At 31.9% G+C, this 23,757-nt stretch overlaps 1 protein-coding gene across 1 annotated transcript; it reads left to right on the top strand.

The window, feature by feature from the left end:
- The first annotated feature begins 2,088 nt into the window (after window positions 1–2,088).
- Window positions 2,089–11,059, top strand: LOC115954841 (O-glucosyltransferase rumi homolog). Its single transcript, XM_031072799.1, has 6 exons — window positions 2,089–2,230; window positions 3,597–4,147; window positions 5,841–6,033; window positions 8,213–8,277; window positions 8,418–8,631; window positions 10,587–11,059. Exons 1-6 carry the CDS (start codon window positions 2,150–2,152, stop codon window positions 10,854–10,856), a joined length of 1,374 nt encoding a protein of 457 aa, XP_030928659.1. The 5' UTR covers window positions 2,089–2,149; the 3' UTR covers window positions 10,857–11,059.
- The last annotated feature ends 12,698 nt before the right edge of the window (window positions 11,060–23,757 follow it).

Genomic DNA, 23,757 nt, shown 5'->3' with positions numbered 1-23,757 from the left:
GGGCCTTCGGATTTTCCAAGAGCAACTGGGCCTGGCCCTTAAATTATTGGGCCCCACATAACACATGCATACATATATATATATATGCATTTAAAATTAAATACAATTTTTATCATAAAAATATAAATAATTAGTCAAATTATTTTTTAAAAAAGTAAACATAATTAGTCACATATTAAATTCTTACCTAAATTTAATACTACTTATGATTTTTTTTTCTAATTTTTAATATGATAAAACGTGTGGTGAACTAATACAGCGTAGGCGTGTAAAAGCAGAATCTGTAACACACAATTACTACAACTCTTCTACGAAACCTAAGTTTCACAAGAACACTAGGCTAGTAGGCAAAATAATAGAGAAAGCATCTCTAACAAACTTTTATTAATCAACGCATAACAATTATCAACCTCTTTACAAAAAGTATTTATAGAAATATAATTTCTCCTACACCTTTTAGGAAAAGAAATAATAAACCTACTTCTATTTGAGAAAGGAAAAATAATTTAACTAGGAAAAGAAAAACAATTAAAATTCTAATTCAACAAGGAAAAAGAAAACAACATAAAATATTAAAATATTTTATTCTCCATTAATCAATCTGCATCATGAACTTTGTTTGTGGTGATTTTTATTGAGTATATGTGATTTTTTTTTTAAATTTTATAGTTCATTAATATTAGATTCTTAATGTTTTGCACTCATTAACACACTCGATACAAAGATTAAATAACTTAAGTGGATAATTATGATGTGGTCCCCACATAAATTTAGACACATGGTGCAAAATTGGATTCCAATTTCAAATTATAATTAAACTTGCTCTAAATTTTACCTATTAATATATATATATATATATATATATATATACGAGTGTGTGTGTGTGTGCATGCATGTGTGTTATTTAAAATTTAATTGAATTTAGACTTTTCGATTTTTGCACCCAATCATTTACTTGCCACAAAAATTAAAAAATTAGATGAATACAAAATGTAAAGTTGAATTCCAATTGAAATCAAATTTTGAATTTAATTGGATTTGAATTCTTCAATTTCTATACTCAACTTAGACAAATAACACAAAATTAGGTTCTAATTTAAAATTCTAATTAAACTTTTTCTGTGTCTTTCCTATATATATATTAAACTCTTAATATTAATTTATATTAAAAAAAAAAAACATAAGTAATTCCCAAACCCCATTTCATAAAATCACAAAACAAAACACAACAATCCCACAAAGAAAGGAGACCCCCATCAACAAGAACATCATAGAAGCGAACATCGTCTTCACGGAAAGCAAAGGAGGCGCAAACGATGGCGCCTACGGAGACTTTAGAGCAATCAGAGTCTTGGACCTGTACGGAAATGGGTCTGAAGCGCTCCCTCAAGTTGTCAATGTCTCTCTTGCTCTTCTACTCGCTTCCTCTCATAATCTTGTCGTACTCATCCGAAAACCCACAGAACTTCACCCTCAATACGTCGCCGTTTTCCTCCGCCACCACTCTCACGCTGTACCACGCGTCGTCCACGTCCGCTCTGTACTCCATCCACGACGCCATGTCGTTTTTCGACTCTTTCCTGTTGTTTTTTTTTCTCGCTTTCCTGAGCGCCTCTTCCCCCTTTTTTTTAGAAGATGCCTCCTCCTCCTCCTCCTCCTTCTCGAGCGGTGGGCGTGATAGTTTTTTTATATATATTTTTAACAAGATATTATTATTATTTTTTTATAATAAATTAGGTTATTGCTTTTTTTTTTGGTCGTTTATTTGTTTTTTTTTTTATTAGGCACTATTTTTTTAATAAGATATATAAATAAATATATACATACTCATTTTGTCCGAACCTCAATTTTTTCACTTTCAACTAAACCAAAAATTAAAAATTAAAAAAAAAAATTTACCATCCATCATTTTTTATCTATTTACTTTTCACTATTCTAACTAATCGGTCATTTATGATTGGATGAGGGATTTGAAGTTCAATTTTTCCTTATGTAAAAAATCAATTGACATCTTAATTTGATAATAAAAAATACTATTATAAAAAACGGATGGTATAAGTTGTATATATATACACAACTTATGAGAACTTGTTTTCATTCGGTTTTCTGGTTTTGGTCAAAAGGAGCTCCATTGTGTGATCATTTTTCGATGTCTCTTGGGAAGAGATGGGCCGCCATAACTATTTTCATCCTCTTCTTTGTTATCAGCTTCGTCTATTGGATTGACAACGTAAGTCCCTCATACTCTTCTTTGTTATCTGCTTCGTCTATTGGATTGACAAGGTAAGCCCCTCCCAGGCTATCTATTATCCTCCCAAGTTTGTTTGTTTTTCTTTGCTGATTAACATAGTTAATAACAATCTCTTTTTCTTTCAAAAAGTTATAGAGGTGTTTAACGTGGTTGTTGACCATAACCTTCGTTACAGTGTCCAGAGTTTTCTCATTTTCTGAAGTCATAAACCAAAGGCCTGTATGATTATTGTGGTCTATATTGATCAACCCCACTCTTGATAGTCATGTCCTAAATCACTCACATCTCATCTTTATATTTAAACCAAACATCTACTTTTTTTTCTATCTTACCCTGCCCTTCGGCAAGTTTGGGCCGAAGTCAACCATTGCTTTGGGAATAGGAGAGAAAATTAAAGGGACTTTGGATCTAGGAATAGAACTATAAAAAATAGATAAAAGGTACTAGAGTAATGAGTCATGCTATTTTTGATAATGACTCAAGAGTAATGATCATTTGAATCTATCTTTTAGGTTCCATTATTGCCAAGGCTAACTATTGAGAACAGCTGTAGCATTTTTATCAAGTTGCTGAGCGGTAGTTATCCAAAAAAAAAACTTGCTGAGTGAAAAATAGAGGGATGCAATATAAATTATATTCCAAACAACTTTTGTGTTTCAAACTTTTAGAATACACAATTAGCACTTTAAACTATAACATGTGTTACACTTTATATTTTATTATTAATTCTGTTGATATCAGAAAAGGTAAGTGTCTTATTTTAAACTAGAGGGAAAGATAAGTGTAATAACCTTAAAAAAAAAAAAAAAAAAAAAAATTAGGGGAAGTCAGTATAATTTTCCCAAAAATAATATGGCTACTCAGGAGTGAATGTACTTTTGGTTAATATTGGTTAGCCCTGTTCTTAATTTCTTTATTTTTTAGAAGACCGTTCTTAATTTCTTGAGTCTAAAGAAACAATTGAAAGCCATTATATATTTTCTTTAGTATGTATTGCTTTTAGAATCCAATTCCCATCATCTATTACATAATATTTTATTTTAATGGCTTCGTAGTTGAGTGGTATCTTGGATTAAACATATGACTAAGGAGAAATTAGTGCTATTTTTTTAGACTAGTACAAGCCATTGCACAAGGAGAAAAGTTTTTTTTATTCCGTTTTAATTCCTAAATTAGTCAATGGCGTGCAGTTTACGAGTATTTTAAGACTCTCTTAAAAGACTCGTAAACTGCACGTCATTGACTAATCTAGGAATCATTCAAGGTATATTCCCCTATATTTTGAACACTTTGGTCCCCACTTCCTTTGACTAATTAATTATCGTTTCTTCATTGTTTTTTTAAGTCTGCCTTAACAGGTAACTACTTCTTTAGGACATTTGTAAATACACTAAGTCCTAGAAAGTCCTCCGCCCAAGTTGAGTTCCCATTCAAATTCAATTGCTCCAATACGAACTTAACATGTCCAACCAATCACCCGGTGACAATTGAGAAAGCGGAATCATCCCCTGTGGCATGTCCAGAGTACATGCGGTGGATTCACGAAGACCTACGGCCATGGAAGAGTGCCGGAATCACGAGGGACATGGTGGAAAGGGGAAGAGATTATGCAACTTTTAGACTAGTGATTGTAAAGGGAAAGGCTTATGTTGAGCAAATTAGGGGGACATTTCAAACTAGGGATATCTTTTCAATATGGGGAATTTTGCAGCTTCTGAGATTGTACCCTGGGAAGGTACCAGATTTGGAGTTGATGTTTGTCTGTGGGGACGAAACCGTGGTTAAAAAACGTGACCACCAAGGGCTTAAAGCCACGTCGGCGCCACCGGTGTTCAATTATTGTGAGGATGATGAAACACTAGACATTGTCTTCCCTGATTGGTCCTTCTGGGGTTGGTAAGTTTCAATTGCTTTTCAAATTTAATTACAATTTCATTCCAAAAAGTTACTTGTAAATCTCACATATTTATTAAACACACAAACACTTGTAAATTTCACATACCTAATATTGTATATCCATAAGATGAGGTACTCGTAAACAGTAAATTCACCCCATAATAATTTTCTAAGATGGTCGACGTTATAATAATAGCTTTACTGATCTAATTAAGTAAACTTGTAAAAAAGGTTATACTTCTTTGATTTTTTTGGGGTTGCACTCCTTTGTTTTCCCATCTATATATATATAAAACCAAAACTTTTAGAGCTCTCACATTTTTACATCAGCATTATTAAAAAAAATAATAATAAACATCTTTTTTTTCCCATCAAACACAAATTACAAATCTCGATACTTCTTGAAAAAAAAAAATTCTCTCTTCTCATCTCTCTTCTCCCTCCTTCGAAGCAGCTACCGTCTCTCTCTTTTCTTAGCCTTTCAACCAAGGGAGTGAATATGGGACTGTCCTGGTTGGTACAGCCAATATATTTCGTACCAGCACTTTGACTGGCACTAATTTAAACACAAAAACACAGTCCCTTACCAAGCATAAAGAACTTCGGCCATTGCTGCTGAGAGAAACCTTCGTCCATGGACCAATACTTGATGCAATGGCTGCCAGTTATATAAGGAAACAAAGAGAGATCTGCAACTTGTATGAGGAAAGACTAAAAGAGAGTGAAATATATGTTTTTATTTGAAATTAGATCTTAATTTACCCTTTGTGGACATGGAGTAGTGTGTCAAATAGTGTGGAGAGGTAACGTGTGTTAGTGGTTGAAGCCAACTGTGAAGTAAAGAAGATTATGCGAAGAAAAAAGTGGGAAGACAGTAAAAAGGAAAAATAAAAGATATTAACACGTAGGAGAGTAGATAAATCATAAATATAGTTTTTTTTTTAATGGATTTGGTTTATTTTCAGTAATTTTTTAATAGAGAATCTTTTTTTATTATAAATACACAATAGTAAGTGGTAGTGAGTTTTAATCTCCACCTTTTATTTAATTAGTGGATGATATGACAGTTTCTCATTAAAAAAGGAAAAAAAAAATTCAATTAAAAAAATATTGAAGATAAGACAAACTTTTTTTTATAAGTCTAAATTAATATATAGATATACATTTAGCTTGCGGCTTGGTTTAAAAAGCTTTTTTTATTTTTTATTTTTATAACTATTTAGCTTATTTTTGCTACTATTTAGTTTATTTTTACTACTATTCATGAGTCTCATTATACTTTTTAGTATTATTCATGAGTCCTACTGTACTATTTCAGCTACCTTCTGGCTTTATCTATGGTACTTTTAACAAAAAAATTTTAGTTTCAACTAAATAAACTGTTCCTAAACAAACACTTAGAGTGTAGAATTTTTTTTTAATCAGGTATTAACTTCTACGGTGGATAAAAGAAAAAGATAAAAATTAAATAAAGATTAAAGATAAAGATAAGAGAGAGAAAAAATAGAAAGAATAAATCAAATCAAATAGGAAAAAAATAGAAGATTGTGTGTGTGATTGAATAATCTTCTAAGTCATATTTAATAGCTTTTCCGTGCATCGCATGGGTTAGCGACTAGTGTGATTCATAGTTATTCTTTTTTCTTTTTTGGTTTAAAAAAAAAATCATTAACAAAAACTTTTCCTTCGTTAGGCCTGAGGTCGATATAAAGCCATGGGGGACAACGTTGGAGGCCCTAAAAGAAGGCAATAAAAAGATCAAATGGAAAGATAGAAAACCCTATGCTTTCTGGAAAGGGAATCCATATGTGTCTCAAAAAAGAGTAGAGCTTATGAAGTGCAATCGCTCTAACAAAAATGATTGGAATGTTCGTTTATATACCCAGGTGAATTTCTTTATCAAATTCCTTGATTTTTATTTTATGGAATATTCATACAATTCTAGTATGAGTGGTCAATTGTTTAGTTATCCGGAACTTTTTGCTAACAATATTTAGTAAAAGAGAAGACATTATGAGGGCGGTTGGGCTCTGCGTCTGTGCGTCTGCGTTTTCTCCAATTCACGTTTTCTCCTTTTCTTTTTTTTTCTTCTTTTTTTTTTGCCCACATTTGTTGACTTTGTGAGACAAATTTTACTGTTATGAACAGTAAATGTACTGTTCACGTACTGTGTTGACACTGTTCACGTATTAAAAAATATTAAAAACGGGTCCCACGGTACTATTTACACATTTAAAAATTATTTTGCTACAGTGTTTTCAGTTTTCAATTTTCAATTTTCAATTTCAACAACAATAAGCTCAATCCAAATGGACCCTATATACTTGTACATCAAACAGGGTTGGCTTAATACAATTTCAGGCTTAAAGTAAAAAATTTAATGGGTGTTTTCATATTTAATTATCACTTAAATAATATTTAGTTTATTAACCATCAATTTAGTAAATGTTTTATATTACAAATTTTTATTAACAACCCATTATTCTTACTTTTAGTATGATTTATTCGCTTGAGCGATATTTGAGATATTATAAATTTTACTACATAAACCTTACAAAATAATGTGTCATCAATTAAAAAAATTAATTAATTCAAATTCATTTATTACATTGTTTCAGTAACACCAATCACATTTTTGCCACATCAATTCATAATTTTTTTGTAATAAAATTTTTGGTAGTTTAGCATTTTTTTTATTCATTTAATGGTGATTTGGTTGGATTTATATTAATCTATATTTATTTTTGGGAAAATGCTAAAAGATATCACAAATTTTATTTCAAAAATCTTACAAACTGAAATAAAAGAGAATTTGAATGGTTGCATTTCAACAAGATAATAAATGAAGGGTCAGGCTTAGGTCCAGTGTCCAGTAGTACTGGACCCATTGAGATAATGACATGTGTTCACTTTTGAACACATGTCACCATCTGACTGGATCCAGTACACTAAATGCGTTGGACTTAAACCAAATCCATAAATGAATATATGGATTACTTCTTGTGATGGTGACACTAAAATTTCTAAGCTCTCTGAAGTAAAATTTGTAATATATATAATAATAATAATAGGTGAAACTGAGAGAAATTCAAATTAGAAATTTAAATTAGAGTTTCAATTTTGCATCATGTGTCCTAAATTATTTATTCTTAAAGTGTTTTATTTCTTACTTTTAAAATCAAATGTGAAACCAAATCATAAATATTAATCCAAGTGAGCTATTAAGTAAAAAAACTAAAGAGTTTAGAATAAATAAATAAAGTGCTTCACAATAAGTTTTTTTTTAAAATGACAATTTACGTTTGATACCTAACAATATTCACACAAAATTTTTTAAAGAGTTAACAAAATATAAAAATAACTATCAATAGTATTTAAATTATATATATATATATATATAGAAATTATATTATACATCTTATTATATATCTTTAAGTGTATCCATATATATGTATGGAGTTACAAGCTAGTATTTATAACATCACTCAATTTCTCAAGCATTCTTAAAAGAAGAGGGGGAAAAAAGTAACAATTCACACACACACACACACACACACACACACATATATATATTAAAAAAATAAAAACTTATGCCCCCTCTTTTGGGGGGGCCTTTATCTAGTAGGGGTCCTAGGCCTAGGGCCGGTGGGCCAACCCTAACATCATTGACATGGTTGATTGTCAAAATTGTGAAAAACACATGTAATTATCTTAATAAAAAACTTAAATTAGTTATCTTATCTTTGTTTTTCATGAAAAAAATACCCATTGAAGTGGACGGCTTCTTCAAACAATAAGTAGCTGAGAGATTATCTTTTTAATTAAATGATATTGAGCATCTTATCGAGAAACAAGTGAGCTATTTCTTTGTGAAATTGTGCTTAATTTCATATGTGGAAATTATGCAAAGATCTTGTTTGATCCTATTTTAGAAGCACAAATAGAGTTTTTTTTCCTCTTTAGAAGAAATAGTGTGAAAGAAACATATGGAAAAAAGAACTAGGCAGACAGGGTTTTGAGAGAAATTTGGAACATATTTATTTCAACTATTTTATCTGTATTCAGGATTGGGGAAAAGAATCTAGACATGGATTCAAGAACTCAAAACTAGAAGACCAATGCACCCATAGGTAAATATTGAACTTCTTTAATTTTCTCAACAATTTATTTTTCTTCATTTTTCTTATTATTTCCTTTGAAATATGTCATAATACATTCACAGTGTTATTAATGACATTATTTCTGTTTTGTTTGGCTTTTTCATCTGAAGATATAAAATTTACATAGAAGGAAAGACATGGTCAGTGAGTGAAAAGTACATTCTAGCTTGCAACTCCATGACCTTGCTATTGATACCTCAGTACCATGACTTTTTCACAAGAAGCTTGGTGCCCATGCAACACTACTGGCCCATCAAAATAACTAATAATACATGCAGAGATCTTAAGCTTGCTGTGGAATTGGGCAACAATCACACCGACAAAGTAAACCTCTCTTACTCTCTTCCCCTCTTGACACAGCCAAATTTAGCAACATGTGGACATGCATGTGTGGTGGCTTTGTTTTCCTAAAACAGTTCTCTTTTCTTGAATTATGAAAAACATAAACCAATGCAGAACACTTATATAGAAATGCACTGTTTAAAAGCCTTCTCAAAATGGTGTTAATTGTTTTTGTTAATTTTCTATTTTTCCTTAGAGAAATAGCACGATTTTTTCTGATTTTCTCATGGAATGCTTGTTATATACATAGTAGACTAGTGCTATACATTTTGGAAAGAGTAATGACAAGGATACTACAAAATTTACTACATAAACCTTACAAATTATTAACGTATCATCAATCACAAAAAAATAATCGAAAAATACTAAAACTGTTTGTTTGTTTGTTTAGACCTCTTTAAAACAAATTGTTTACACCTAGTGAATTAGCCAAGTACTTAGATTAATTATGAGATCTAGATTAAACAATAGTATATCATATCATGCACGTCAGAAAAGTAAAAGACACAAAGATATGATTACCTAGGAAAACCAATAAAACTAAATGTTTCAAGGTAAAAATCTAGGGAGGATTTGACCTAACTATCCTCAAGATAAACAAATCTACTAGAAAGAATTGAAGTTTACAAAAGATTTAACTCCTAAACCTAATGCTACCTCCAGTAGAACTTACTAACACGACCACGTGCAACTCCGACTCCACGAACTTTTCTCTCTTGGATTTGTTAAACACAAGCTTCCACACTTATGACTTTGAGATCCCACTTAATGGTTTCAAATCCCCAATCATTGTTGATCTTGTAGCAGCAACTTAATTCCCCTCGCACTTGCTTATAGATCTCGTTCCGATAGACACTTGTAGAGTTAGAAGGTTATAGAAACCTCACAGATCTCACAAGAGTAACTCACAAGTCTTCCAAGAGTCTTCAAAACGTGGTTAGGGTTTTCCTTTTATACTTATAAGTGTTAGACTAAAACCCTAAACGTTTTCACAAGCCTGACCCTGGTTTAAAATCTACATAATTAACTTTTCTGCAATTTTCGATCGGTCGAGTCTAATTTTTGATCAATCGAGCTTCATAGAACTTGAGCTCTTCTTTCTGCAACTTGAATGTTCTTGAATCTTGATTTGTACAATCTTGAGCAATGTCTAACACCTAATCTAGACATGTTTTTGGACTCCATTTGCCAACATACATAAAATAAGAATCTAAATATTTAATCCTAAATATTTAGAAGCTAACAAAAACTACTATCAATTTTACTAATCCTCCATCTATTATCCCTCAACTATAAATTGCGTCAATGTAATAATTCAACTTTCAAAATTAAGTCACAATCTCATCCTTATGTCTCCCATTTAAATTTTAACGTAATTAATAGTTGAAAGTTGATTTAGCTTTAGAATTTTCACACTTTCTATAGATACCTTTTAACTTATGCTCTATTTGCTACATTAATTAATTTTGTCAATCTCATTAAGATTTAAAAGAAGAGAAGTTTCATAATGATATTTACTTGCTATTGAAACTTACGGGACTAAGTTGATTCAACTAACAGTTGGGGGGATTAAACTGACACAACTAACACTCAAGGGACCAAATTAAACTTTATCGCATAATTTGATGACCGCATCAATAATTTAACCCAAATAAATGTCTTAATTTCTATTCTCTATGATTGATGACTCATTAATTTATAAAGCTTATAGAGTAAAATTTATAGTATCTTTTACATCACATTTAATTATTATGTTATTAAAGTTGTACATATTATATTCATTGATACGTCACCTTATAAGCAATGTAACAGTCAACAATGGGACCTAACAAGCACTATGTTTCTTATTTGGTGCTAGACATGCTTCAAATTCATTTATTTTCTTTATTTAATTGTTTTTCTTCACAATTCTATCTCCTACAACACTTATATTTCAGGCACAGGAAATTGGAGAGGCAGGAAGCAAATTCATTCAAGAGAAACTTAAAATGGACTTTGTTTACGACTACATGTTTCACTTGTTAAGTGAATACTCAAAGCTCTTGAAATTTGAACCAACAATTCCTGTAGGAGCGCATGAGGTCTGTTCAGAAACAATGGCATGTCAAGAGGGTAATAAATTTTGGAGAACTAAGAATTTCATGGTGGAGTCCATGGTGAAATCCCCTAGGAATACACTTCCATGCACAATGCCTCCTCCTTTATGATCTTCCAAGTTCCAGCTATTGATGCCATTTCTCGGAGAAAAATAAAATATAATGAAAGAAGTGGATATGTGGGGTAATGAATATTAGGAGAAACTAGTTAGTTGAAAATTTGAAATACAATAAAGGCCTCTGTTGTTTGTGTGCATTTGTTTTGAAGCTTAAAATTTGGAGTATAATCCAGTATTTAATTTCTCGAACTTCCATTTGGGCTTTGAAGGTTACTCTAAGTTTCTAACAAAAATTGTTACTTAAAAAAATAGGGGCTTTGAACAGGGCCGGCCCAAGGCCTAGGCCTAAGGCCCCACCAAAAAAGAAAATTTTCCTTAGGAAAAAAAAGACCCCACATCCTGTAGTTAAATGCCTAAATTTTATAAAATTATATATAATTTTTAAAAGGTTATTCATTTTTTTTCTTAGTGATTTTTTTTTTTTTGAAACTTTTATTAGTAATTTTTTTTTTTTACAAGATAGAATTTCTACTCTAACATAATCTAAGTGTATATGTATGTAAAGCTCTCTCTTAGAGACTTGAACCTCGGCCCTTGCCCCCCACACTCCACAAGTATTAATACTTGTGAAGTGACTACTGCATCAAGGGTGTGCAGTGGTATTAGTGATGTTAAGGATGCTACAAATTTTATTATTAACTTACAAATTGCCATGTTATTAATTACAAAAAAGTGATAGACATTCATTAGTTAAATTGATGAAGTTCATCAATGAGAGTCAATGTTACATTATATTTTGAACATTTTATAGTGCTTTTAATTAGCGCATTTGTACCACCGCACACTCTTGGTGCGATGGTCACTTCACAAGTATAAGTGTTTGTGGCGTGTAGAAGACAAGGGTTGGAGTTCAAGTCTCCAGGAGAGAGCTTCACACATATATTCACTTAGATTAGGCTATAGTAGAATTCTATCTTATATCAAAAAAAAAAAAAAAAAAAAATTAGCGCATTTTTCTTTTTCATCTATTAAGACTCTCAAAATACGAGGCCAATAGAACCTTAACCCAATTGAAACCCTAAAATGTTTCAAAAAGATGTTGCAAACGTGTTAAATCATTAATTATAGATTAATCTCTACTAATAGTTTGATACTTTAATTTTTGTAAATTGATTACCTACAATGTCACACACCAAATAATATTTATCTCTCTCTCTTAAAACAAGATATAAAAATAAAAATTAGATTACAACTTTACTTAACTATGCATTGTCATATATCCAAAATAAAGCATCTTTTTTAATCGTAATATATTTTTATTTCTTTTTATTATTATTTATAGTTCAACTATGATATTCAATTCTCTATATGAAGTTAACATGAGTTTGGTTAGTATTATTCATCAAATCATATATTTAATTTATCAAATTAACCTTGATTTTATTAGTATTAAATATTTTTTAATTAATATTTACATATTAAAAGCCCACAAATTAATATTTATAGTTCAACTATGATATTCAATTCTCTATATGAAGTTAACATGAGTTTGGTTAGTATTATTCATCAAATCATATATTTAATTTATCAAATTAACCTTGATTTTATTAGTATTAAATATTTTTTTTTAATTAATATTTACATATTCTTTTTAATTAGTATTAACTTTTTGCCTTAGGCCCCAAATTATGTTAGGGCCCCTGGATTTGAAGGTTGGGGTGTGGAATAGAAATTTACATGAGTTGGGCTTGGTTTCTAGGCTTTGGAACTCTATTGATATATTTTGGGAAAAATACCAACACACCCCTTGAACTTTGAGTTGATGGTCATTACACCCCTAAACTTTTAATTTAGCCAATTTAGTCCTTAAACTTTACACAAGTGCCAAATAGAGTCATCTGTTAGATTGCCGGTTATTATCAAATGGCCGAAGCATTAAAAAACAAAACACACACACACAAACTAAAGCATTGAAAATAACAATTTCAATTATCTAACTCAAAACAATTAATGATCGCAAGCCCCCCCCCCCCCCCCCCCCCCCCCAAAAAATGATCAAGCACGTGTATTATCTAACTTTTCAACCAATAAGTTCCAATTAACCGCTAAATATCAAGTACATATATGAGATTCATCATTCATGTTTGGAATAATAAACCCAAAACACAAAACTCAAATGCAAATAAAATCAATCTTACGAAATCATGCTAACGATCATTACGAACTCTAAAGATTAAACGGATATAGAGTCATAGAGACAAATTGAAACAAATTAACGTCACTAAGAAAGCAAACGCTTGATTATTTGACAAATTGAAACAAATCCATTAGACACAAATTTTTTTTTTCTTTTTTTGACCAGTTCATCATCAAGGTTAATCAAACGCTTCATTGTTTGCCTAGAAAAAAAAAATGAAATCAAAGGGCAGTTAGTTTGCCGAGAAAATGAAAGAAAAAAACCATCAAAAGAAAAAACAAAATAAAACAAACAAATTAACAATCTCTCTTAAAAAATGTCTTCTTTCAAATCACAAAAAAAAAAAAAAAAAAAAAAAAAGGACTAAACCTAAGCCATAAAAGATAAAACAAAACTATTGAAAAAAAAAATACATAAACAAACTTGATAGAACATTGCAAAGAGGAGCATCAAAAGTCAAAGCCTGCTAGGAGCAAGTGGATGAGGTTGATAAGTAGGGGGAGAGAGTAAGGAGAGGCGAAGACGTTGCTAGGAGCTTGGGCGAGAAATATTAGAGAGAGAGAGAGAGAGAGAGAGAGAGAGAGAGAGGTGGGGAACTAAAATGGGGATCTAGATATGTATAGGGTTTGTAATTGAAATGATGTTGTTTTAGGTTTTTTATTTTTTAAAATCTCATACCAAAATGACATTTTTTTGGAATTGATATTAAAATTAATATCAAGTTCAAACGACATCGTTTTGGTATTAGATTTAAAAAATTTTAAAACCCTAACATTTCCTAATAACCTATATCTCTCTAATGCCATTTCTCCTTTTTCTTTGTTGCCTCTCTCAAACTCACACTTTCACACCTTCTCTCTACAGAAACCTACAGCAATTCTATATATATATTATATGTATGTTAAATTATAGCAAATAAATATATATACACACCGGTGCGGTGCAGTTTCTCGTTGGATTTCAAAATAGCCACTGATTGCCCACCGGCCGCTTTCAATATGCCTAAATCTCTACCAACCATCACATCGAACACTTACGATGGAGCTTTGTATCAGTCAGATCGGATCATTTCAATGCCAACCGGTTTCATTAGTGTTGGTCGAATCTTGAACACACCTAGTGCTATGAAGAATTGGCTATTGAAGTAGAACAAAAAACATCAGCTACCCATCCTCCGATCCTCATCCTATTGAAGTATCCAAATGGCAAATAGTCCAAATGTGAACATAAGAATTCTTGAAAGTAGAATTAAGAATGTCAAATTTTGGCCAAATTTTGAATTAAGAGGACCAAACTTATAAAGGGGAATATGATTTTCTCCCTTTCATGGTTGAAACTATTATTTCTTGGATTTAATAATATACATAGTGTTAGAGAGAACGAGATAAATTTACCACCATCAATTTGAGGGGGTTTCAGGGAATTTTATATAGGCTTCACTTAATTTTGTTAGGGATAAGAGCCTGAGACCAATATAAAGCTGCGAAGAAGTGTGTTGAAGGACAAAAAAACAAGGCAACACAAGAATCAAATGTAAGGACACGGTACCCTATTGGAGAGTGAATGGCTCAAATTAGAAAGAAAAAAAAAAACCATTTGAAAATTGAAGTGCAATGTCTGAAACAAAGATAACTGGAACACTTGCCTATGTACATTAGTTAATACACATTCTTCTCATTTACTCACAAATGTTGATCATTCTCACTTTCTGATCCTATAGTACACATATTGCATATAATAATTCTTGTATAATGTGTTCTAATTTTTGGTTAATCCCATTAAACATCATGTGTTCAATTGGTTTACATGAAATTTATTTCAAACTTTTAGGTTTAAAGGAAACTTAGTAGAAACTCTAAGGTTTAAATAAAATTATAAAATTTTATAATAACTAGTAATAATATCCTTGTCTGATGCATGGATTAATTAAAAATATATGTGTGTAAGAAAGAAAATACTTTACTGATATTATCGAATGTAATGGGTAAGGTTTTTTCTTTCTTTTATTTATTTATTATTATTTTTTTTTTGGAGAAACACACACACACACATATATAAGGGAAGAGGGATGAGATAAGGGAATACACTCACACGCCAACACCAAATTATGTTAATGGGTAAGTTATATTATGTTAAAACACAAATTATAATAAAAATCAAAACAAATATTAAATTTCTTGCAACTTAAACAATAATGTTTGTATCAATAATAAACTATCCTAAGTATGTGATATGATATATGATAGTGTTACATACATAGACTTCATCAAACTGTTTAGCAAAAAACCTCATCAAACTAGTTCCCTAATTTCGTCACCTTATTCGGGTTCAAGCCCATTCGATGGGCTTGCCTTGTAAAAATTTGAAAGTGATTTGCTCCCCTAGCTTCAAGTTCAAATTTTACTAGACTACGGCCCAATCGCCCTTTGTGTGCTGCCACACTTCTCATTCTTGTCATCTTAGCTCTGAGTCTCTGACTGAATGATTTTTTTTTTTTTTTTTTAATCAACAACATGATGATGATGATAGTAGTTGATATAGTAGGTCATGATTTCTAGTACAAGTATTGTCCCTTTAATTATTAACGAATTGTGTACATACACCACTGATAGCAATCATAATAATAATTTATGTAAGAGGATTCCCTATAATTCCCTTTCATTTTTAGCTGAACATGCAACACATGACATTTATTGATTTTTAAATATATCGTATCTAACCTCTAAATAAAAATTAGTAGGAATGAGTAGATTCAGTTGGATTGGAGTTCTTCCCATAAAATTATTAGTTCATTAATAAAGTTCTTATCTATTACCCATGTTGAAAAAGGATTCTAAAAATTAAAAAGGTTTGTTGAAAAAGAATGCTCGGTAATACTTGTTTTCAGGAAATCCACACTGTATGTTGTCATTCTTACATTGAGTTTGGAACGGGCAAAAGATGAAAGAAAAGGAAGCCTAGGAAGGAAATGTAGCTTCTTCTCGCTACAAAAAGTAGTTTTTTTTTTTTTTTTTTTTTTTTTTTTTTTTTTTTTTTTTTTTTTAGGGCCAAAACTCATGGAAAAAGTATGAAAGGCTAGGGATGGCAATGGGGAGGGGCGGGGCCGAAGGATGAGATCTTCGCCCCCGCCCCGTATGGATTTTTCTTGCCCCATCCCCGCCCCGCCCCGCATGATGGGGAAAATTTCTTACCCCATCCCCGCCCCTTAAGGCCCCGCAAAGACCCGCGAAGCCCCGTCCTACACCGTAAAATTTTATTTCTTGTTAATTTTCCCTACAACTATTACCATTTTTTGAAATAAAATGACATGTTTCAATAATAAAAATATACTTGAAATTATAAATAAATTTATCTTATCAAATCAAACTAATTTTTAGCAAAAACTAAATAATATTATCTAAATGTTTAACAAGACAATATCACAACAAAAATCTCATAACATGATAAAATAAAATTTTAACAAGCTTAAAGAAAAAGTGTTGTTAAGCAGCCAAATGCCCACACAAAATTACAAAAACAATGACACAGACACATATTTAGAGCCACAAACCCGTAACTCATTAAAAAAAATTATATTATGTTCATGATGAAAAGTAAGTTGATAAAGACCGTATGAATCATGAATGAAATCATCAATTCAATAGTATATAAATTTGTTTCCAATAAAGACAAAAAAAAAAAAAAAGTTAAAATTGGTACCTTATTTCCAACTTTGCTAGAGAGAAAAAAGAGGTAGAGCCACGTTAGGTAGAATAAAATAAGTTGATGATATTTTTGTTTAAATAGTAGGGTTTTAGGGTACAATAAAATTACAATTTAACCCTTATTAATGCGGGGCGGGGCGGGGATGGGGCGGGGCGGGGCGGGGTGGGTCTAAAAAGTGTAAACCCATCCCCGCCCCGCCCTGTGGTGTGGGTCTAAAATCTCGCCCCATCCCCGCCCCACCACCTTTGCGGGGCGGAGAAAACCCGCACGGGGCGAAGCATGGAGGGGCGGGTCAAGCGGGGCGGGGAAAAATTGCCATCCCTATGAAAGGCCCTCAAAAAATTTTATTTTGAGGTTTTGGATAACCCTTGATAAACTTTGAAACAAATTCCCTCAAAAAAGAAATTTTGAAGGCCTACATTACCCTCAAACAAAAATTTCGACACCTATGCAACCTTGAAACAATTGTTTTATCTTTATCTTCATTTTTTAAAATAGTGGTTGTATGGAGCAATTCAGTTTGACGATTCTTCTGAAAAATTGTGACCCATGAAATATGGTTGCTTTATATCAAGCGTGTTTTTATTTCCAGGGTGTTTTGTAAAACTTCAAAAAACATGAGTAGAAACATATCAAGTGTCTTGTAGTGTCTATTTGGATGACAAGAGAAAAAAGAAAATGATTGAAAATTGAGGAAAAACAAATTTCTCCTAGCACACATTTTATAATCCATCCAAATTAGTTGATACATTTTGGTAGTTTTTTCTTGTGAGAATTTGAGATTTTATCAAAATACAATTTATATAGCTATGTATTCTTTTTTTTTTCTTTTTTCTTTTTTCTTTTTTTTGAGAATATATAGCCATGTATTCGAATGTGCTTATCAATTATTTAAGTAATATCAATTCTAAATTTGTGATGAGGCTAGGTTTAGTTATCATAATAATATTTATAATTTATTTCTCCATTAATTATCTAAGTTAAAAAAAAAATACCATAAATGTTAACTCATTAATGAATTATATTTGAGAATTAAAACCTTATTAAACTTACATCTTATTGTGTCTACTTATATATTTTCTATGTTTGTTTCATGCATTCATGTTGTTTAGACTTTAGTGCATTGATAGCAGATTATCTAAAGAGACTAAAGGGGGTGACAATCTAGAAAGAGTAAACCAATTGATATATATCTTGGCATGATGATGGAAGCAATTATTCTAAAGCCAGTGTTATTTATTCAAATCCTATTGTAGGGGTATTGGGCCCAAGAGCTCATTATCTATGTATATATTGGACCTGAGACCCAAGCCAAGGACAAGGGGCTATCCGAGGAGGAGTAAACATTGTTAAGGGAACCTATGTTAGAAAATAAAGAAGTTAGTTTTGATCATAATGGCCCAGGAGGTTGGGCCGAGGATGAATGCCTCCTCGACTAACCAAAGCCAAGGTCCGTAGAGGTGGTTTGCCGTCCAGGAGAATGTTCCAGGAAGTTCTATTGGTACAGATAAGTATTGCAAAAACAAAGGACAGAGGGGTGTCCTAAAATATCTAAAGAGAAAGCTGCTACCACCGCATTAAAAACTCTACAACTAACTCTCTGACCACATTAATGTGGAGGTGATATCTGAACAGTGGTTTTCAACCTTATAACTACTACATAAAGACTTTAGGAAGGTGCTAATGGGACAAGTATCAAACACCAACCATCTGATCTGCACGTGGAAGGTAAAGATGAAAGGGAAGAGAGTATAAAAGGAGAAGGAAGCAATGAAACAAAGAGATCGAGAAATCAAGAGAGAAACACGGTAGCAATCAGGAATCAAATTTGTAATCAAACTTGTGAGAAATATATAAAAACTGATCTCCTCGGATTATGCCGAGGACGATTTTCTTTAGTTTAAATCAATCTAGCTACCTGTTCTTGTTATTTGAATCCACTTTATTTGTTGTCCAATTCATTTTGCCAAGTTTTCCAACCCACTCTCTATAAATTCATTATTTTCGGCTTTTTGGACCTAAGTTCATCCATCTTTTGGTCTAGGGACTCAAATCTGGTCCTTACACCTATCATATCTATTAAAAAAATGTTCTTAGCTTATTTATTTATTTATTTTTGGATTAATTGTAAATTACACCCTTAAAGTTTGCAGATGTTTGGATTTTACATTCTAAAGTTTTAGAATTTAGATTTTACTTCTTGAAATTTGGGGTGTTTGGATTTTATACCATGACATTTCAGAATTTGGATTTTACTTCCTAAAGTTTGGAAGTGTTTGGATTTTACACCCCCAAATTTTGAAACTTTAGGATGTAAAATCCAAACACTCCTAAAATTCAGGAGGTAAAATCCAAATTCTAAAACTTTAGAGCGTAAAATCCAAATATGCTCAAATTTTAGAGGTGAAATTTGCAATTTACCCTTTATTTTTTTCGTGGAACTTTCATTTCTATGACTATGTGTATACCCAATATTTTTTTAGTGGCACATTTGGATTGAAGGCAAGTACAAGATAATTGTAAATATGCTTTAAAAAAAAGGGAAAATAGATTTCTAGATTAATATATGGATTTCCACGTTCTTTAATGTTTCTTTCAAATATTTAAATGTACACACCCAATTAGCCGCTTATGGAGGTCTATAATCTATTCTTTTCTTTTCTTTTTCCTTTTTCTTTTTTTTATGGGAATAATCTATTTATCTACAATGACAAAGAGATTAAATTCTTTAAGGATGTGATGTAAAACCCAAGTTTTACACCCTCCAATCCCAACATGTCACATCATTATATTACATATTAAAAACTAGACACAGTCAGGGGCGGCGTTACACACAGCCCAGGGGGTTCAAATGAACCCCCTGAATGCCCCCAAAACAAAATTATATATAAACTTTTTTTTTTAATTCTTTTTTTGTTTTGACCCCTTTAAAATAAAATAAAATTTTGAACACCTTGATCCTAATTTAAAAAAAAAAAAAAAAAATCCAATTGAAATCAACTGAAAGATGATCATTTTACTGTTGTTTTTCACAACATTTTCACAATAAAAGTTAAATAGTACGTTGTAATTGGCTTTTATCTAGACCTGTAACTAACACAATTTTTTTACCTACCATCTAGATTTTGTTGCAATATTTTTCTAAAAGTATTGTGTCAAATTGTTAATAGCACTACTCTTAAAATATTTAAATTTATAAGAAATAGAAAAAATTCAAATTTTCGCTCATTTGTTAATTTTTTTTTTTTAAAGCCCTCTCTCAGAATTTGGCTTACTTTGGCATTAACAACAAAATAAAGTTTTTTTTTTTTTTCCTTACACTTTCCTTTTACATTTGTGGTTTATTAAATGTATGATTAGTTATTTGACAAGAATGTATGATTAATTATATAATTCTATTTGTTTATGTATTCAATAGTTGTTGTCTTACCAATCTTTAAACTACTAATAATTTTTTTAGACTATTGTAAAATATAGTTGTATTGTATACTAAATTGTATGGAAGTGGTGTATAAAGGGAAAAAAAATCTAGTCATTTTATTTTTTTAATTCCCTATAAATTCTTAGCTCCACTAATGCTGACCTCCCTAGAAAAAAAATCCTAGAGCCGCCACTGGACACAATCACACACAATCAGAATGTCTTGGTTTAGGTCTAGTGCACTAGATGCACTAGACCTGGTCAGATGGTGACACATGTCTAAAAGTGGACACATTTATCATCTCAATAGGTCCAGTACTAATGGACACTGGACCTAAGCCTGACCCATCAATTCTAATACTCATTTGAAAATTCAACTCAATTGTGAGTTTATTGATATGTTATTATATGTGATAGGATGTATTAAGTTTTAAGTAAAAAGTTGAAGTGGCAATCTCTTATTGGATAGTGTAAAAAATGGATTTTATACCACATTTTTATCAAATTCGGATTCTTAATTTAATGGCTAAAGGTATATGGTAGATGGATAGATAAATGCTATGACAAATGCATTGAATTATGTAAATGGAAATATCATAACTGGTTTAGTGGTCAAATTTGTTTTAATAACAATAACTTCAGCCAATTAAGGTAACGTTTAAAAAATGATTTATAGTTTTTTTTTTTTTGATAAACAAAAAATGATTTATAGTTGAATAATAAAATTATTGGCCACTAACAATCTAACATTCATAAAGTACTTTTTGCCAACTCATAAGGGAAAGTCATTTATTGGTTGTAGCTATGGTTATCAAAATCCCGATCTGAATCTTACGATCCTACGATTTTACGATCTTACTTGCCCAAAACGATCTGGATGTTTCAAAGATCTTAGCAATTGTTCAGGATCGTACAATTCTGATAATTCCAAATAATCCTGGTTTCTTGTAATCTTCTTTAACTTAACAAAAGACTTAGTTTGACCCAAATAAAAAATAACATCCTAACAGACCAAGTTTTGTTATTCTAATCAAGGAAGTCAATATCATACCGGAAGCTATACCGGTTTGGCCAACAGTACGATATATTTCGGATACCGGTTAATACCGATGTACTGTTTCGAATTTACCGCTATTTTTTACTATTTTATACAATATACAAAGTTATATTTCTAATAACTCAATATATCACATTGGCAACTTTTTATATTTTTTTATGGAGTTATTAACTTTTACCACAACTCCTTATATGATAAGTTGTGAGGGATGAAAAAAATTGTGAGTGTATGTGGGTTCACATTTTCATCACTCACAACTCCTCAAATAACAAATTATGACAAAAGTTGTTTAAAATGTTGTAATATTAGCATTGTTCTAAATATAAATTCGTTGCAATACCATGACAATATGGCAATACACGTATATTATGTCATATCATTTGGGCTCAAAGGCCAAAGCTGAAAAGAAGTGATGGAGAGCTCATCTTTTAATCAAAAATGAAAAGCTTTCCATATTTCCAATGCTTGGCAGCTAGTGTCAGTGTACTGAGTCACATGGAGAGCTTAGGAAACTTCAAAAACAAATACAAAACAAAGAAAGAGAAAGTGAGAAACCAGACCATACATAACAAAGTTCAACAAAAATAAAAAGAGAGGGAGACGGACAGACCGACAGAGAAGAAGAAGAAAAAAAGGTTCAGCAAAAAAAAAAAAAGAGGGAGACAGACAGACCGATAGAGAAGAAGAAGAAAAAAAGGACGGAAGGAAGAAGAAGCAGTTGCTTCACGGCGCCACCCCTGCAACCCTGCTTCGTCATCGTCTTCTTCCTTTTCTCCTTCTTCTCTGTTTTCTTTCCTTACACATGAGACATTTCGTGTTTCGGCCCGGTATCCATTTACCGGCCGAAATAGTCGGATTTCGTCGGTACAGCCGGTACGCGGCCGATACGGCCGGTATTTTTTCCGATATGAAACAAGGGGATTATCTGTACTGGATTACTAGCCGGTACGGTATATACCGGCCGGTATGGTACGGAATTGACTTCCTTAATTCTAATGTAGAGAGATAGAGTGTTAGTTGAACCCAAACAAAAAATAACATCCTAATAGAGTGTCACATTTTGAGGTTTTTGGCCTCTTCAAATGTTGCTTACTAATGGATGTAATGATGTATGGCAATTGCCTCAAATGGATGCAAATTTTTGGTTTTTATGAATGTATAATTTATGTGATTATTTAACATACCAATTTGTTTTTTTTTTTTTTTTTTTTTTCAAATAATGTAGGATCTTACGATTCACGATCCGATCCTACGATTCACGATCCCTCCTTCCTCCAACGATCTTAAGTAGGATCCTGATTTTGACAATCATGGTTGTAGCTAATAGCTCAAGTCAATATTTTGTTATTAAATGTGAATTTTGACAAATTTATCATTAGATTATATTCTTTTCTTGGATAAAGGCTGACTTCAAATTTAGTTGTAGCCTAAGGCTACAAATCCCACTAAAAATTAACATGATTACATATTTTAAAAATCTAACAATTTAATTGCATGTTCTTTATGTTGTTAAAACACATATGAAATTTCGTGTCAATCGGATTTTATTTAATATTTACTATTCAATTCATAAACTTATGTTTTATGTATAATTTTAGACTACAAAAAATTAAAATCTAAATGTTTGACTGATGATATAGTTATTAATCTTTGATATTTTAGAAATTTTGCAAACATGAAGGATATAAGAAGAAATGAAATAATTTAGCTACAAAATTAGTTGTAAGCTGTTGAGGGCCATTTGTGAGAAAGAAAGCCCAATAACAAGGGCAACAAAGGATTGACAAAGTAGGCAGCAAAACCATTAAGCTCAAACGGCAGGAATAATGGATCACAGGTCCAAGAAATAAACAAATGGGTCTTGAAGAAGCAAGTGGGCTCAAAAAAGCTCGAAAAGAAAGAAATAGCATTCCATGGGCAGTGTATGAGGTAGAAAAGCGAGAAAGGGCCGCCGCAGGCCCAATGTAATGTAAACTAAGAAAGTAAGGGGTTTATGGCAAACCCATAAACCCCAAGGATGAGAATAAGGTTATTGGGCCCGGGAAGCCCAATGAAGTTAGTAAAAAATTCATGGGAGTGTGGAATTAGCAAATGGGCCGAGGAAGCCCAAAGAAAGCAAACGGGCCATGGATGCCCAAAGGGACTTAGGAGCCCATAAGTAAAAGCAAAACAGTGGCCATGTCAAGCCACTGAGAGAAGGAATAAACGGCTGGCCCAAAAGAGACCCAGCAGGATTAAGTTATTACGGTAGGAATAACAGTACAACATTGCAAGAAATAAAGAAAACCAAAGAGTGGGCCAAAGAAATGTAAGGCCCATCATCAGACAAAGTCCAACTCTTGAATGGAGCGGGAAAACAAAGAAAAGCCTACATAAGAGGTCAAAAAACACGGATGACAAGCCTCCAGATCACGACAAACGCACGAGCAGCAGACAGATTTTTGGACATATCTAAAAGGAAAGCACACGCAAGGGCCAGGCACCACCAGCCTGTACCCAGCCAATATGGGACGTGGTGGGGTCATGGGCCAGAGGTAAGAGGTAAAGGGGGTATGGTTTGGTGGTGGGGAGAGG

Source organism: Quercus lobata, chromosome 8, assembly GCF_001633185.2.
Source record: "Quercus lobata isolate SW786 chromosome 8, ValleyOak3.0 Primary Assembly, whole genome shotgun sequence".
NCBI classification, from domain to species: Eukaryota; Viridiplantae; Streptophyta; class Magnoliopsida; order Fagales; family Fagaceae; genus Quercus; species Quercus lobata.
This window is presented reverse-complemented; position numbering and strand designations above follow the sequence as displayed.

Bases quoted from the DNA above. Each gene is read 5' to 3' on its own strand.
- LOC115954841 (XM_031072799.1), top strand. From the start codon at position 2,150: ATGTCTCTTGGGAAGAGATGGGCCGCCATAACTATTTTCATCCTCTTC. The intron at 4,148-5,840 runs GTAAGTTTCAAT...TTCCTTCGTTAG, and splicing joins GATTGGTCCTTCTGGGGTTG to GCCTGAGGTCGATATAAAGC. The intron at 8,632-10,586 runs GTAAACCTCTCT...CTTATATTTCAG, and splicing joins GCAACAATCACACCGACAAA to GCACAGGAAATTGGAGAGGC.